Source organism: Barbus barbus, assembly GCF_936440315.1.
Source record: "Barbus barbus genome assembly, chromosome: 43".
In the NCBI taxonomy this organism is placed as follows: Eukaryota; Metazoa; Chordata; class Actinopteri; order Cypriniformes; family Cyprinidae; genus Barbus; species Barbus barbus.
This window is the reverse complement of record NC_136721.1, coordinates 6,979,728-6,997,836: the sequence shown is the minus strand read 5'-3', so window position 1 is coordinate 6,997,836 and position 18,109 is coordinate 6,979,728. Positions and strand designations below refer to the sequence as shown.

At 36.2% G+C, this 18,109-nt stretch overlaps 1 protein-coding gene across 2 annotated transcripts in view; it reads right to left on the bottom strand.

The window, feature by feature from the left end:
* Positions 1–3,799: 3,799 nt before the first annotated feature.
* The window catches only part of ublcp1 (ubiquitin-like domain containing CTD phosphatase 1), a 34,062-nt gene continuing 19,752 nt past the window's right edge, over positions 3,800–18,109 (bottom strand). Inside the window, exons 7-12 of one of the 2 annotated variants that reach the window (XM_079404843.1) lie at positions 9,493–9,591; positions 9,362–9,399; positions 9,082–9,180; positions 8,424–8,540; positions 5,510–5,637; positions 3,800–4,967 (exon numbers count right to left, since the gene is read on the bottom strand). In XM_079404843.1, the coding sequence (XP_079260969.1) occupies positions 4,940–4,967; positions 5,510–5,637; positions 8,424–8,540; positions 9,082–9,180; positions 9,362–9,399; positions 9,493–9,591 (509 nt within the window). In that variant the 3' untranslated portion in view covers positions 3,800–4,939. The remainder of the gene's footprint in view (positions 4,968–5,509; positions 5,638–8,423; positions 8,541–9,081; positions 9,181–9,361; positions 9,400–9,492; positions 9,592–18,109) is intronic. The other variant, XM_079404844.1, reaches the window with a different exon arrangement.

The following is an 18,109-nucleotide window of genomic DNA, read 5'->3' as shown; positions in this document are numbered from 1 at the left end:
TGAGCAAACACAGTTTTCAGGTCTTTATATATATATATATATATATATATATATATATATATATATATATATATATATACATATATGCCAGCTGGTTGTTTACTATGTAAAATCGTTAATGTTAAAGGAGAGGAAAAAATCAGTATACCAGTATCACAGAATACAATTGTCAGATTGTACAACAAATACAAAACCCTACAGGTGCACCTCGTAAACACACTAAATATATATGTATTTAATATCAATTTGGTAATTCTTACCCATCCATGAAATTTGTAACTCACAAAAAATCAATGTAAATCAATTAATTTTCTTTTAAGAGTTAATAAAGACCCAATCCAATGTAATATTTTATCAAATCAAATAGTTCCTTTTGTTAGTATCTTAAACTTCAAAAATCGGTTTGTTTCCTTTTCCAACAGTCAGTGAAAATACAAAACAAACAAACAAAAAAAAAGTTCAATGTTAACTCTGCGCTACGTGGATGGGCAGTAGAAAAAAGAAAAAAAAAGTCCATCAGACAGTCCAGGAAGACGAATTTCCCTGTAGTTTTGACTGAGAAGATGGAAAAAAAATAAAAATAAGATGAGATCCCACCTCATATGGCAGAAAACCATCATGTCACGATGAGAAGCTTATTCGGTCAATTTAGTATCCAGATCATTGGGGGCTCGCCATTAAATGATTTCTAGAACTTTCTAGAGCTTTAATTTAATGCAGCAGCTAGAGTTCTTACTAGAACCAGGGAGTATGACAACATTAGCCTGGTTCTGTCAACACTGCACTGGTTCCCTATTAAACATTGTATACATTTTAAGATCTTGCTAATTACCTATAAGCCCCTGAATGGTTTGGCACCTCAGTATTTGAGTGAGCTCTTATCACATTATAGTCCTTCACGTCCGCTGTGATCTCAAAACTCTGGCCATTTGATAATACCTAGAATATCAAAATCAACTGCGGGCGGGAGATCGTTTTCCTATTTAGCGCCCAAACTCTGGAACAATCTACCTAACACTTTTCGGGAAGCAGACACACTCGTCAGTTTAAATCTAGATTAAAGACCCATCTCTTTAACCTGGCTTACACATAATACACTATCGCATTTCTATAATTCAAATCCGTTAAAGGATTATTAGGCTGCATTAATTAGGTCAACCAGAACCGGGAACACTTCTCAAAACACCCGAAGTACTTGTTATATTGTTAGACGAAAGAATGGCATCTGTGGCCAAGTATGGTAACCCATACTCGGAATTTGTGCTCTGCATTTAACCCATCCAAGTGTACACACAGTAGTGAACATACACCCGGAGCCAATGCTGCGGCGCCCGGGGAGCAGTCTCAAGAGTCTCACCTCAGTCGTGGTATTGAGGGTGGTGAGAGTGTTGGTTATTCAATCCCTGCCGGACCTGAGACTCAAACCCACGACCTTCGGGTTACGAGTCCGACTCTCTATCCATTAGGCCACGACTGCCCTGTAATTAGCATTAGTCTGTTTCTTTCTTATTCCGAGGTCACCGTAGCCACCCAGATCCAGACTGTATCCAGATCAGATGGTCAGTGCAGCCACCCGGATTCAGTCCGTATCCAGATCAGATGGTGGATCAGCACCTAGAGATGACCTCTACAGCCCTGAACGCCAGCGGAGACCAGGACAACTAGATGAGCCCCAGAGACTGACCCCCAGTGAAGACCCTGTCTCCTAGACGGCCATCGGGACAAGACCACAGGAACCAGATGAGTCCTTTGCACAATCTGACTCTGCTGCAGCCTAGATTTAAACTGCTGATTTTGTCTGGCCAGAGGAGATGACACTATTTTGACACACTATTTCCCTGTCTAAATACTGTTAAGCCGATGTAATGCCAAGCTGATGTAAAGCTGCTTTGACACAATTTGCATTGTTAAAATCGCTATACAAATAATAGTGACTTGACTTTCAGTACCACCGCAACAAAAACCTGACCAAATCCATGTCAATCGATGAATTTATGGATATTTTGTGACATAGGGTGATCTTCAGTCACACTAATCTGCGTCAGCTCTGCTCTGTCACCCTTTCACAAAATGGAGGATTCAACTCTCCCTCTGCAGGGGAGCATATTATCGGAAGATCAGGCTTAAAGATCCAGAACCAATTTCTTTCACATACATAATGCAACTGAATTTCAAACACTCCAAAAATCCAATGAAACATTCTTTTCACAGAAAAGAAAACAGTTTTCTTTCTTTTATGAATTTAATAAATAACTAAATAATAAAATGAAATAAATCAGTGTGCTGTGTATTGTGTTATTTTTTAATCACCTGCATTTAATATGCTTTGATACAACAGCCTCCAAGTCAGCAGTCTTCCCAATTGTGGTTTCAAAGAACAACAGATGCCTGGAATTTATATTGTAGGAATGGTCATTTAATGAAACTCAAATGTAAATGTATTAAAGCCCAACGACGCCACCCAGAGGTATCTTTATGTCTATAACTTTAATGCTTGGACAAAGCTGAACAAGTCAAGACATGCCCGGAAGTGTCAGGACAGGAGGCATGGGTGTATATGTATAGGTGGAGCGATTGACTACTGCATGTTTGTTTCTTCTGTGAGTGATTGATTAAAAATCAAGTTTTACTTAATCTGTTTTACAGTCTATGCTAAGTCAAATGTTTACACGTGTTTAATACTTCTTAACTGTGCATGTTCCACTGCATAATTTAGATGCATAAACTAAAATTGTACACCTGTTTACAATACATATTTAAATGATAAACACTTTGCCAAAGTAATGTAGCTATTTAAATGCAACTTGAATGCCTTTATTGCCTGACATTTGATACTGTGATTTACTGTTACTGTGGCTGTGTATAATGTTCATTTCCTTATGCTGGCCATATTTTTTGTATTTAAAATTTTATATTGTATACTGTTTTCTCTGTTCATTGTAGACCACACAAGCCCACATGCACCTCCTATGGGCAAGTGCCTGTAACCATTCAAACTTGCAAGGATAATCCAAATAAAATCCTTGAACTGGGACCTGCTCTCTTGCTCCTGTTTCTCTAATCAGAAACTCCTACCACCATTTCTACTAGTACCCAACCGAACCCTTGAGCGTCCCTTACACTCATACAGTAAATATTCTAATATTTTGAGATACTGGATTTTTGAGTTTCATGAGCTGTAAACTCTAATCATCAAAATAAAATAAAAAAACAACAACCTTGAAATATTTTACTTTACATGTAATGAATCTATAATATATTAAAGTTTCACTTTTTGAAACGTTTTCACGACATTCAAATTTTTTGAGATGCACCTGTAGATTAATCACCTGCAAAGGGATTACTCCACCCCAAAATTAAAATTTTGTCATTAATCACTTACCCCCATGTCGTTCCAAACCCGTAAAAGCTTAATTTGTCTTCTGAACACAATCTGCTATCCACTTAGATTTAGGATGTTCGCCGCTAATTCTTTGAAGTCGGCTTGGTGTGTCCCGGCCTTTAACTTACGTTTACAATTAGAACCTTAATGTAAAGTATCACCATATTATCTTTTATATTGTATATATAGACCTAGTCCATATTTAGACTTGAAATATAAGCATCTTAAAATGTAAAATGTAGGACTTTAAGGGATTTTATTCCTACCAATTTTTAAGGACAAAAATCTTTACTGAAGTTTACATTTATTCATATTATAGATGCTTTTATTCCAAGTAAATCAGGAATACAACAAGTGATTAATTATGATGAGGCAATGAACACGGGAAGTGCTAGTAACACAAAGTTTCAAAGCATTAACCTTTCATTTAAAAGAAGTATTTAATGTTAATATATGTAAGGATCAATGTCAAGGGCTGATATGTAACAAATACACACTACTGTAAAACCATTTTGTTTAAATCACAAGTAGATTACCTCCATAAATCAAACGCCCACATTTAAATACCGTCTGAAATGCAGTTACACGAAATGCAATACTGTTTACGCAAGGTAATATCTACGGTCTTTGATGACTTAACACATACTTTCAAAAACTGAAGGGGGAGAGATATTAACAAGCTTGGTGCTATGGCCTGGTAGATAAATGATAAATTAATTAATAAATAATAATAATAATCATCATCATCTGCCAGGCTATTTTGATATGAAATATTCTTTATCTCCCTAGAATAATGTGACTGCTCTAGAGAACAAAAAAACATACACCAAACTAAATATTTAACATTAGTTTTGTATTTTAAAAAATTACATTTAAACATGACAAATATTCATTATTGTTCATTTGGAGAACTGTTTTTATCTACTGATAAAGATGCAAATGCATGTTCATCTATTAACCTCTATTTTTTTTTTTGGTCTGATATAACATCTTTTTGGAATTTAGAGCCATTCGGACAGAATCATGTTGTCCAGAATTATTGCTTCCTTCAAGAAGACATGATCAGTTATACTGGTCATACTGAAGACACGGATCTATTACACGTTCCAGTAGCATTCAAGTTCTACGAGATCTCTCACACACACACACACACACACTTCAAGCTAAGCATGGAGTAAGATTTTGCCATAATTACATATGCATCATATGCTCTTTCAATCAGATGTTAACAATAATTTTCAAGTTACCACCTAATAAAAGTTGACATTAATTATAGGAAGAAGAATGTGTCAGGCAGGACGTGAGGTAAGAGAAGCATCATGCTTGCTTTACATGTAGTGAGCGCTATTATTTTGTTGAATGCATTCATTGACCTGTTGAGGTAAACAGTGTTCTGAGGAATACAAGTGCTTGAATCACATTTGTCCTGCAGTAATGACCACTATAAAGAGATGGAAAATGAACAATGCAAGATACAGAGAAGCAATTGTTTAGCAAGGATGGAGTTTCCAGCACCACATCTTTCTAGACAGCAGATTCTCCTCAGTGCTGAAGATGTTATTGATTCTGCTTCTTTGAAAGGTACCTATTGGACAAGGAGACAGAATTATTAGGGTTGTAAAAATAATTTATTACACACTTGCACTTAATTACACCATATGCTTATTAATAAATTAGAATTAAGCACAATTAGTCACATATCTTAATTTGGGAGACTTTTTCAAGAGACAAATTATTGTGAGAGACAATGGTATTAAGTGTTAATTCATTCATAGCTGCACACAGTTCATACCTGCGTTATTTCAGTATCACTGCTATGCAATTATAGTTTTTATTATATTGGCCCCTAAAGTTCTCCTAAGGATTTTTTTTACGTCAAGGTTTCGAAGCATTTTGGTGACTTTAACATGCTCAAAAAACTCTTGAAACTTTGCACACACGTTGGAATTGTCGGCCATTAGGGCTGGGGAAAAAGCAGGAAGTGAGTCACAGTCATAGTGCCACCAACTGGCAGCACGAATTGTTTACTTACAACTGCTTTTAAAATCGTCCGTTGAAGTAGCTTTATAATCAGCACTCTACATCTCTCCTCATATTAAAGTGAATATAGTATTTTATTCACTTTACCTTTCCCAGTGCTTGTGGTTGAGACCTAAGAAGTCATCAAGTTTAGCAATCTCCTTCAGATACAGAGACAGCTTATAGAGTTCTTTGTCTTTCTCACGGTTTAAGTGTGCCTTCATGAACGGTCTGATCTGTGACCAATACAGAAAGACAGAAACAATTAACATGAGTGGTGGTTGAAGATAGAAAAAATGCTCTGATGCATTTTATTTCTTTAACAATTTTAAATTTGTTTGGAAGAACTGATTTGTGTAAATTTTCACCACAGCTGGCACTTACATATGCTCAATATTCTGCTTGCTGTCAATAATCTTGTGAACAAGCATTTAAACTTCCATAAAGTTTGGAAAGGTTGAAGCAAATTACTGTGGGTTCATTGCACAGGATACGTGCTGTGAGAAATTTGTATATATATATATATATATATATATATATATATATATATATATATATATATATATATATATATATATATATATATATATATATATATATATATATATATATATATATATATATATATATATAGTGGGGTTCTAAATCTCAGTGGTGTTCCGTATAAGATGCGAATGTTCCGCATACCCAGGCCATCTGAGTAGTAGGCTAGTAGTATTTTTATTTAATCCCATGTCAGCATTTTGTCGGCTATTTTGATGGCAAAAACAATAATAAAAAAAAAAAAAATACAAGTATAACAAATACAATAAAAAACAACAGCAAACAAACAAACAAGAACACTTTCTGGCAAAATTATAGAAAAAGGTTAAAAAGCCTGTTAGACTGATCGTTACACCCATGTCATATGAGATGTAATTTACAGCTTAATAAAGTGTTGGGAATAAGTAAGTAAAATTATTTATTAGACAAACGGTAATTTTCTGTAAATCTAAATCAGTTTCAGAAGCTTCCCGTAAAGCAGATTCTCTGCAGCTTTGGCGCCTCCGCTCTGTCTCGTCAGGATTGTTGCGCGTTCTCAGTGGTGGTTTGCTGGCACGCGGCTGATTTCATGCGCGAGGTAAGCTGTCAGCGAAGCGCTCACCAGCAGAAAAATGCGCTGTTACTGACAGGTCTCGATTGCCAAAAATTACACTGTATTTGTTGCAAAACTAACTAGACTAAATCAAATGGAGAAAAAAAACAAAAACAAAAAAAACATTGTAACAGTATATTTTCATGCTTTCTCAAGCAAAGCTAATTTTGAAACTCCACTGAAAACATATTTTACATTTTTGGTCACAGACAATGTTGAAGATATACATTATTGTCAACATGCCTAAGTGGTAAATTTAAAATAAATAAAATTTTATAAAAACTGCAGTCCGTAACTTTATTTTGGTTAAAATGATCCGAAAATCAATTTGAGCAAGTACATAACCAGCCAGTGTTCAAAACTATCTCCTTACCTTAGCCCAGTTCACAATGGTAAGTTTATAATAATGTTTTCTAATTTCAGTGGTACTGGTAGGAATTAACAGGAAATTCGAGCATGCCGCCACATCATTATATCACATCTGTAAACAATTGCAGCGTCCCAGCTAGTAGGCTATAACACATGTGAGGATGCTGCAGGTGGCAGATCATTAGCCTTTTCTCAAAGCAGCTAGAATAATTAAATTTATTTTGATGCCGAATTGTAGGTAATCCATAAAGGATTATGTGTTTATGAAACACGTGTGACTGAAATTAGAATACATCCCAGTTTTGCATGTGCATCTACTACGGAAGTTCTAAGCGGCCATGCATTATTATAATTTTTCTGTCTTGTTTTCTCGTGATCACGACATAAGGAGTTGTTTTGTCGTTATCACGACTTAATTTTCTCGTGATCTCGACATAACGAAAGTTGTTGATCTCAACGTAAAAAACGTTTTCTCACGATGTAATTGTAGCTATCGTGAGAAAATCAGGGTCGCTATATTGTCTTCGACGATAAAGTTGCAGACCCGACAGCCTCCTTCTCAAGTGTCGAACACTTATGTGTAAGTCGTCAATCACTGACAGACACAGAGCTATTTCAGTTTGAGTGAGTCCCTGATCAAAGTAAAAGCTAATACTATAATCCATGATGCTGCGATGATGCTGCTTCTATAGCATTTTCTCATGCCGAATACACAGAGAAAATTAAGTCGTGATAACGACAAAACAACTTTCGTTATGTCGAGATCACGAGAAAATTAAGTCGTGATAACGACAAAACAACTTTCGTTATGTCGAGATCACGAGAAAATTAAGTCGTGGTCATGAGAAAACAAGACAGAAAAATTATAATAATGCATAGCTGCTTAGAACTTCCGTAGCATCGGATTACAGATAGGACAAGATCGTTGCGATTGTAACAGCCACCTAATGCTATATGGTATTCATGACACGAATGTCAATGTGCCTTTAAAACTGTGTCTACTGTAACAGTTAAGGTGCGGAGACAGGCTGTTGTGATGTCAGCGCGCACGCGCAGAGAGAGAGTTGAGGGTAAGAAGACAGATGGTCGCTCTATGGCTGACTACCACATTACCATGTCTAACCTCTTTTCTTTTTGTTTCGTTGCCAGAGTGTTTTATTTCCTGTTTTATACTCGCTCTTTTACATGTATGTGAGAAGAGTATGCTGTGTGAACAACTATAAAGGCTCGTGGAATGAATCTCTGTTTGTCTCGAGTTTTACTTCTCTTGCCTTCTCTTCCATCCGGGCAGACTCCGCCTCTCCGGTAGACCTTACACGGTGCGGTGACTGACAGCCACAAATACCCCTCAAAACATTAGATTCATCCGTGCTGGGAGCCATGCGGTGCATGCTTTAAGAATCCATTTAAAATTGGATTGTGATTCCCAGAATTAGATTGGATCATAAGGCACCAAAAGATTCCCAATTAATTACCTATTAAATCAGAAATTAAGTGTAAACATCGACTCTAGCATACCTTCAGTCCATTCTGTGGATTCATGAGAAAGTTTCTTCCGATGTCATCAAACATAATTGTGTTCTTCCTATTGTAGAACTCACTATATTTACCCCATATGACTCCTAAAGGCTTCACCTGAAACATTATAAATACACATTATGCACTAATGGAACACTGGGGTTTAAAAGACAATTAATATTAATTTCTACTATTGATTTAACTGCACTGCCACTATCGGACAAGAACAAAATTTTAACAATTGAGCTGGATAATGACACTACCTCTGAAACATTAATGCTGTTATTGAACTGAACTAAATTACCATTGAACTGACTTATAATGACTGACTGAATGATGAGACTATTGCCTTCTGTAAAGCTGCTTATTGCTGAATTAAAATAAATTTCATAATCGATTAATTCTGCAACATGGACAGTGTTAAAAACTTAAAATTGAGCTAAATAATGACACGTGTCTTTGTAGAGCTGCATTAGAGTTGAAATTGAATTTGTTTTATAATTGATGAATTTCATATCATTAACAGTTATTTTCCTGTTTATTAATGTGATGTTGCTTTGAAACAACTTTTACTTTACAAACAATTTGTACATTATAACTCTAAATAAATGTGACTTGGCAAAGACAATATGTTTTTTTTTACTAGAATATATCTGACCTCTACGACTCCTCTTTTAGGTGTGTGCACAGTGATCATAGCTGCACTGTCCAACATGAAGGTGATCTTATAGTTTGGGTTGTCCGTCACCCCCAGTTCCTAAAAAACAACAACAACAAAAACCCCAGATCCAATATAAAGGGGGGCTCAACATTTGAGGCTTGTGGGAAAACTGCACATTTCAGTGAAAAACACTTTTAGCGCATCATAATATTTATATGAATTATGGTTAAAGCCTTCCACTATTAATGTGGAAAACAAAATATATAATTGGACCTACTTTAATTTTAGCATCAATCCACTTCATACTCGTTGCAGCTGAAAAGACATGGAGAAACAAAAGATCTGAGTTCTTGAGCATCAGGAAAAAATTCTGCAAAACCTGATCATCTATTCTAGATAGATACTTACACCAGATGACAATATCATAGTCCTTATATGCTGATGTAAGAAATTCATGCAAGTATGGTCTCATCAGCTCCTGGCCTGTTTCTGCACATGACTTATGATCTACATTTATAGAAAAAAAGAAACATTAACAATATACAAGGGATGCACCAATATCATTTTTTAAATGAATAATGAATTAATATATATAGCGCTTTATTGTGTATTGCTGTACACCCAAAGCGTTTTTTTCGGCTTGTCACAAGGTTGTCAAAGTACAGTCAATTTTCACAGCATCTAATAACTTCTACAACCAAACCAAGGGCATAATATAATAATAATAATAATAATTAAAAAACATATCTATCAACCTGTCACAAAGTTATCAAAAAGCTACAAATTAATTTCAAAGAACAAATGTTTATAACATAACACTGTGTAAATGTTCAATGTTTTGTAACAATCAAAAGTGTACAGTGAAATACAACAGTGAACTGTCTAATCATGGTAAGCAACACTATAATTGTAAGTGTTCATAAGCCATTAGTTAAGGATGTTCCTCAGAGCATTTGTACAGTATGTTTTTGCAGTAATTTTTGCAAGATGAAAAGTACAAAAGGCAGTCAATCAGTTTGGATTATTTTTCAAAAGTAAGTGGCAAGGTTTTTTTTAAGGAACAGAAGCATCTCTGCATGTTCAGCTACAAGCCTGCTTCTGTTAGGGTTTAGGTTAGAGCTGAACAGTCTTTTAGTACCCAGTACTGCCCAGGTTTCTCGAACGATGCACAGTGGTCTCTTCAAGGTATGCTTCCAGTTAGGGGTGGGCGATATGGGAAAAATATCATATCACGATTTTTTTTAGAAATATCACGATTCACGATTTTATCACGATTCTTTGTCATGTTAGTTTTACTATTTTGGTTTTACAAGTTGTCTGAGCATTACAGCCAAACTAGAAAGGCAAAGATGCATGGCAGATATTTAGGCCAAAGTGGGCGAAGATAAAAAATCGTTGTCATTATTTTATCTTTCTTATTAAAAAATAAGAACAAAGATACACATTACAAATACACATAATATACAAATAAAACAAACAGTGTTTTATTTTTAGGTACAATAGGTGTATTTAGCAGGAGCATTCAATGAAATTGAATGAACAAGTATAAAAATAAAACACTAGATAGACTGATTCCTAAAGTTCCTAAACTGTATTAAAGTTTTTCAGTCAAGAATTGATTTTTCTCTTTGCGTTTTGTTGTTTTGTTAACATTAAATGAATAGTTCCCCCAAAAATAAATATTCTGTCATCTGTCAGTCAATTCTGTCATAATGTTTTATTTTTATATCATCATTTACTCAAAAGTTGTTTTAAACCTGAATGAGTTTCTTTCTTCTGCTGAAAATAAATGCTATTTTGAAGAAGGTGGAAAACCAAACAGTTGCTGGTCCACAGTGACTTCCATAGGATTTTTCTTTCCTACTATCAAATTCAATGTGGACCAGCAACTGTTTGGTTACCCTCATTCTTCAAAATATGAGGGTCATTTCACAATGATTTACATACTTTTGACAAGGGACTCAAATCTAAAGAGCAGTAGCCTAGTGACTGCAGACTTAACTCAAGATGAGCGATTCATTCATAAATTCTTAAGATCGCTGTAGAAATACAAACCAAGACTAAAGACAATGAGTGCAGGGGTGTGGCTATATAAGGTCTAAATAGCCAGGCACAGAAGCTGCAGCAGCAGCAAAAATTGTTGGCTGGGTGCAGCAGCAGTAGCACGCATTTAAAAAATTTTGGTAAAATAATTAAAACAACAACCACAGTTAAAACTCAGTGAATGTAGCTGTTCATGAATTTTTGATCTGGAAGAGACTTAACTACATCTATCAACATGTCTCAATCAAAACTGTACAGCCAGAAATACAGAAAAGAGTGGGAGTCTGTACCTGAACTTAAAGGGTGGCTGAAGCCAGTAGTTGGGGATGACTGCCGAGCATACTGTGCATACTGCAAATCAGATATGCTTGCAAAAATGTATGACATCAAAAAACATTGTACTACAGCAAAGCATATAAATAAATCAAAACCATATAACCCCGCAAAGCAGTCTACATTACCACAAATGGTTAAGAAAATGGATAACTGCAAAAGTGCAGAAGCTACTATGGCAATGGCCATTGCGCAACACTGCTCACTGCTAGCATGCGACCATTTAGGTATGGCTTGCAAAGCTACCTTTTCAGATTCTGTGGCAGCAACAAACTTCCACATGCACCGCACAAAATGCACAGAAATGATTAAGGAAGTATTGGCTCCTTATTTTCTGAAAATGATAACAACAGATGTGGGGGATGAGAAGTTCAGTCTGCTTTTGGATGAGTCGACTGATGTCAGTGTCTCAAAATACCTAGGTGTGGTGATTCGGTATTTTAGTGCTAAAAAAAGAAAACAGTTGAATTGGAGGCGTGTGATGCAAAATCAATAGCAAAGGCAATAGTTGAGTTTCTCGAAAAGTGTAACCTTAAAAAAGAGAATCTTCAGGGTATTGGTACTGATAATGCCTCTGTGATGACTGGGGTGCACAATGGAGTCCACAAGATTTTAAAAGAAGAATGTGCTTTGCCCAATTTGGTACTCATTCGCTGTGTGTGCCATTCTTTACAACTGGCTGTCAGTGCAGCATCCAAAGAAACCATCCCTAGATGTGTTGAATACTTAATCAGGGAAACCTACAACTGGTTTTCGATTTCCCCAAAACGGCGAGAGGCATACAAAGCAGTGTATGCCACCATTAATTGTGGTCAGAAACCCCTGCAGATCACCAAAGTGTGTGCCACACGTTGGCTATCGATTGAGCCTGCGGTAACTCGCATATTGGACCAATGGGAAGAACTGAAACTCCACTTTGAGTTGACCAAGACCAGTGAGCATTGCTACATGGCAGATGTGCTCCATGCCATGTACATGGACAAGACCAACTATGTCTACCTTACATTCTTAAAATCAATCCTGTCCGAAGTACAAGTTGCAGTGAAGTCATTTGTGGGTGAACATACAGATCCTGTCAAGCTTTTGGAAAATCTGGTTCACCTCTTATCATCAGTTTGCAGCAGAGTAGTCAATCCTATGGCTATAAAGTTTGATGTCCAGAAGGATGCCATTGATGGTCATCTCAGTCCAGCACCATATCTTGGGTACCTTTTTGAAAGCACATTGTCCCAACTCAGTCTTGCTCCAGAGGACGAAAAGGTCATTCAGAGACGATGCATCAACTATGTTGTTGCTCTTAGCAAGGAGCTGCAAGCAAGGCTCCCAGACAATCTTGAAATCTTACGAAACATGGCTCTGTTCAGTGTTAAGGAAACAATGAAGCACAATAAAAGCAACACTGAAATGATAAATGTAGCTGAGCTATTGGGGTACCAGCCCCAGACAATTGATAAAATTGTTTCCCAATGGAGAAACATACATTTGTTGAGGTGGGAATCAACTGAAAATACCATTGAGTTTTGGAGCGAAGTGTATAACTACAAAGATGCTACCGGGTCAAAACCATTCGAAGAACTGTGCAAAGCTGCACTGGCTGCCCTCTCCTTGCCACACTCAAATGCAGAGGTTGAACGGCTGTTCAGCCAAATGAATGAAATCCTTGTGCGGTATGGACTGAAGCTGGCTGGTGATACTTGTTACCAGCATAAACTACCCAATGACGTTCTACAACAGTTTGGCACCACCGCAGCATACAGTTTTAAAGCCATTCCATCCTCTTCTGCTGATACCAGCTCACTGACAGAGCAGCTGGACAATGAAGATGAAGATGATTTGCTTGCTAACCTATGAATCATCAATGAATGGAGTTTCTGGAACTAGTGGAATCAATGGCAGTGTACACTGCATTGTGAATGAAAAAAGTGCCAGAGGCAGGGCTTGAAAACGAAAAAAAATGTCAATCGGTTCACTCAGAGCAGAATCGATATTTGAACGTTTCTGTTCCTGCGTTCCTCTGTATTATTACCGTTCCGAAACCGGTTTGAGTAGAAAAAATAACGGTTAATACCCTTATTTTTTAAATTGTCTTTGCCTATAATAATAATAATAATAATAATAATAATAATAATAATAATAATAAAAGTACTGTGTTTTCTTTACACAAAAAGAAAAATAAATAAATAAAAAAAATACAGAAAGAGATGGTATCTTAACCCGCTGCGCTAATAGGCTATACAGCATCATCTTTTCTAAATTTTTACATTTCTAAATGTAGGCTACTAAACAAAATAAAAAAATCTATTAATGCTTTAAAGACATTAAAGAGTTTTTTAAAGATGTTTGCTGCAAATTGTAAAAAAACCAAAAAAACGCTACTTGTATAAAATGTTTTGAGGGAAAAAAAACAAAGGCTAAGCCTGCATTTTATTAGCCTATTATTCAGAAATGATGTAGGCTAAAATGCCAGTAAATCAAAAATGTTTACAAACATTATAAACACTAGGGATGTGCGCTACGACTAATTTGACTGTCGTTTAAACGGAAGTTTTGTATCCGACTAGTCTAAAAGCTAGAAACCCCCAAAAAATGGCAAAAAAAAGTTTGTGTGTCTATATAACAGCCTACACTTGAAATACTTAAATCTTTGAATCACACTGTCAAATCCCTCAATTAATTCTGCTAAAAATAGGTCATGATTATGCTTGCCTCGCGTTATCATCATTTAATATTAGGCGGTCGTTAAACAGAAAAAAATAAAAAGCATACACTCAACAGAGCCCTGTACGGCCCTCAAATTTAGGCCCTAGCCCGGCCCTGGCCCGAGACGCTCAGGCTAGGCCCGGCCCACGTCCGACAGCTTATCAGAATTTCCGACCCGAGCCCTTTTTTTCCCCCTTCTCCTAAAACAGTTTATACTACTGTTTCGGCTATTAAAATAGTTCCGTTTTGTGTGTAATGGCAAAATTATTATATTTCGTTTTGTTTTTTTATTAAGTTAATTTAGAAAAACATTGGGAGCATTTTTGTTCATTAAATAGCCTATACGTTTTTTTTTTTTTAAAGTAACGACCAAGCGGCCAGCGGCATGAGCTGATCATAGCCTATGTTTGATCAATTTAGCCTTCTCATATCATCACGACTTGCCTAAAATAAAATCTATAGATATACTAAAACAGTTCAAGTATATAACAATGTTTAAAAGTTAAACCTGCTATAATAATGTGCGCTAGCCTATATGTAAGTTTGTGCGGAGAGTGGAAGCTAAAGCGCGCTCTGCAGGACATGGAGGCACCAGCAAACACTTGCATTGCTTTCAGTGGAAACAAATTAAAATAGCCTACGCCGTCATTTTTTGTTTGTTTGTTTGTTTGTTTGATTAAAGGTAAGAATAATACATCATTCCGACCTGTAAAGGGTCTACTTGTATTTGTGCGCACTCACAATACCAACAAAAAGGTAGTTCTTTTATAAAGCAAAGAAAACAAACATGATGTGCTTTCTGCCGTCTCGTCTTGAACAGGAGCGCTTCATAAAAACCGAAGCTGAGCGAATACATGCCTCATAGACATGATAAATATATCTATAGAAAGCTTTAAATTATCACTTAATGAAATAAAAAATTGAAAACAAAAACTCTTTTATTATAATCTTAATCATAATCAATAAAGATGCATTTCTCTCTAAAGGCGCGTCTAATGAGGAGACGGTGAGTCAGGATCAGCAACTTCATCCTTGCGACACGGACTCAGAAAACATTAGTTTATTAGTAAATAGTTCAAATATCTCCTTACTATTTCCCGCAGACACATTCATGGTTATGTTTGCTGGGGTTTTGCAGCAAGCTTTAGCCTATTGCGTGCATTTGAACGCAGAACTATTCCGCTGCACTGAAGTCACCTGCTGCTGCTGCGGGACACTAAACACCATCAAGCTGCTCTCAGTCGTGTGGTCTCCTGTTGTTTCCACCAGCGCGGTGATTTTTTTTTTTCATCACTAATCGATAGATGTCTAACAATATAAAATTAATTTTGCAGGGCTCTAACACTCAACATAAACCGGTACATAGCTTATTTATTCAGATCGGCTGGAGCAATGCAGAAATGGAAAATCAATCAATAGACTGACAGAATTCTTCATTTTCATATAAAGTTGGCCAACATATAAAAACAAAAGTAAAAAAAAAATAGGAACGTTTATCAAGGAATAGCATTAAAAAGGCTTTAAAAAATTTACTTCATGTTGGCTATATTGTCTAAAAACAAAAGAATGCTAGTTTTACTATGCACATTTGTTAACGTGGTCTGGCGAAAGACTGTACTAGACGATTCTGCACTTGAAAAAAAAATAAAAAAAAATAAAAAAACTTGCTCGGCAGGAACTGAAGTAACAGGCAAGCAGAGAGTTTCGAAAAGAGCCTGGAAATCCCGCAGCACCACCGAAGTGGGTCTTCGTTCAGAAGAATAGATCGCGTGCATGGGATCACGGACCGCAGTGACGTATGAAAGATTGACATTGCTGGCTTTGGCTAGCTTCAACTGACGTGAAGACAAGGCATGAGAGGTCTGAGGTAAGAAAGTAGTTTCTGCCCAGATATGCTTTTAAAAATATTTAAATATTTTGATATGTATTCTTTTTCAAAAGTTTTATTTTAACTTATTTAAAATGTTTAAAAATGTAACGTTAAAATGATGGTAATTTGAATGATAAAATGTTTTTTTGGTTTTTTTTTTTTCCTCTCGTGTAATCGACTATTGTTTTCAGTGTCGACTAGTAGGAGCTGTACCGTGTAGTCGACTAGTCGACTAGACCCGCACATCCCTAATAAACACTGTAATTAGTTTCTCTCCACAACAAATCCTCTAAACTTAAGGATAGCCTATAGGCTATAAAAACGTCATTCCAAAAACAAATTAAAGGTGAAACTGATGCCTACCTCTTTCACTCGGCACGAATCCAAATGTTTCCATATTCTCGACGTATAGCCTACTAAAATATTATTTATTGGCTTTTACTTTCATCGAAGCACCGCTGGTGTGTAAGATCTGTTGAATCCATCTTACACTGACGTCGGATAAACGCTAACGCCGGTGTTCTGACGATTTGTGCTACCCTGTCAGATTTTCCATTAAAACAGATGGTAGCAGAATTCATTGTCATTGCGACTAGGGTTCACAGCTGAGCACGGGCGGGCATTTCACTCGCTGCATGCGTCAGCATCACATTTGTATAGTCTGTACTACTTGAATTCGTGATTGGTTGACAGCAAATTTAAAATATTTAATGGAACGATAAAATAACGTTATTAACCGGTTAATGGCCATTTAAAATTTTCGGTTCTGTTCGGAACTATAAAATTTGATTTAGTTTCTGTTTCCGGTTCTGTTCCAGTCAAAATTTCGTTCGTTTCCGGTTTTCGTTTTCGTTCCTTGAACCGGTTCAGAGCCCTGGCCAGAGGAAACACTGAACAGCTAACCAGACAAGAAGAACCACCATTCTAAGAGATGCCTAGCAACAGACACATCATATCACATACAAGTTAAAATGCTAGCTACAATTGTTTGATATAATTGTTCATTTACTGATACCTTGTTATTAACATGTATAATTGTTGTTCATTTAGGTAGCATATTAACTACCAATACAGTGCTTTAATTGTTGTTTAATTGTTGTTAATTTCACAAGTTAAAAAGAAAATAGACTACATAAACTGTGATTGTTCAAAAGAGTGCAACTGTTCAATAGCAGTGTTATATTTAAAAATAAAAATATCTGATCAAAAAGGTCTTGTGTTTGTATTACTTTTACAAATAGCCTACTACACATATATAATTTTTTCAAACAAATCTAAATTAACATTTTAAATAATGTTTTTGCTGAGGTGGCCAGTCAATTTGAGAAAACTCATTGTGTTTTCTGTATATTACATAAAGATGCAGTTTTGCGTTGCGATTACGTAATGACGCTGTGACCATAGGTGGGTAGTAACGAGTTACATTTACTTCGTTACATTTACTTGAGTACATTTTTTGGGTAACTAATACTTTTAGAGTATATTTTAAAATTGGTACTTTTACTCTTACTCAAGTATATTTTTAGAGAAAAAAACGGTACTTTTACTTCGTTACTGTGGGCGACTCTCCTCTCGTTACTTTATCTTAATGCAATACAAGTTAAAAATGCTTCAGTTTATACCAAACGCGCCGTCTACTTTTCTCTGGGCAATGAACGATGCCCATTCGCGAATGATTCATTCTTTTGAGTCGATTCTGTTTAAAGGCTTTATCAAACCAGTTGGCAAACCAGTGAATCGGTTCGCGAATCAGTTTGAATGATTCGTTCAGTTCCCTGCCGCACGCGCTGAGTCTCTGAAGCGGTTCTCACTCAGATAACAGAGAGTTTAAGAACATCAAGAGCGCTGAAGACGTGGCTTTGGATCTACAGTCAGTTGAAAGCAAATCTGCAAAGGCTTGTTTGCTAGAGCTATATGAAGATCTTTTATTAGATGAACACCGCGTGTGCTGTCTACTGTTCCACAGGTATAGGCCACGATACCACTATGACATTACCAGTTTGTTGTACATGTACCTTACATTAAATACAATGTATACTTTATACATTAAATAAGCTGTCACAGAGTATGAAATGAACA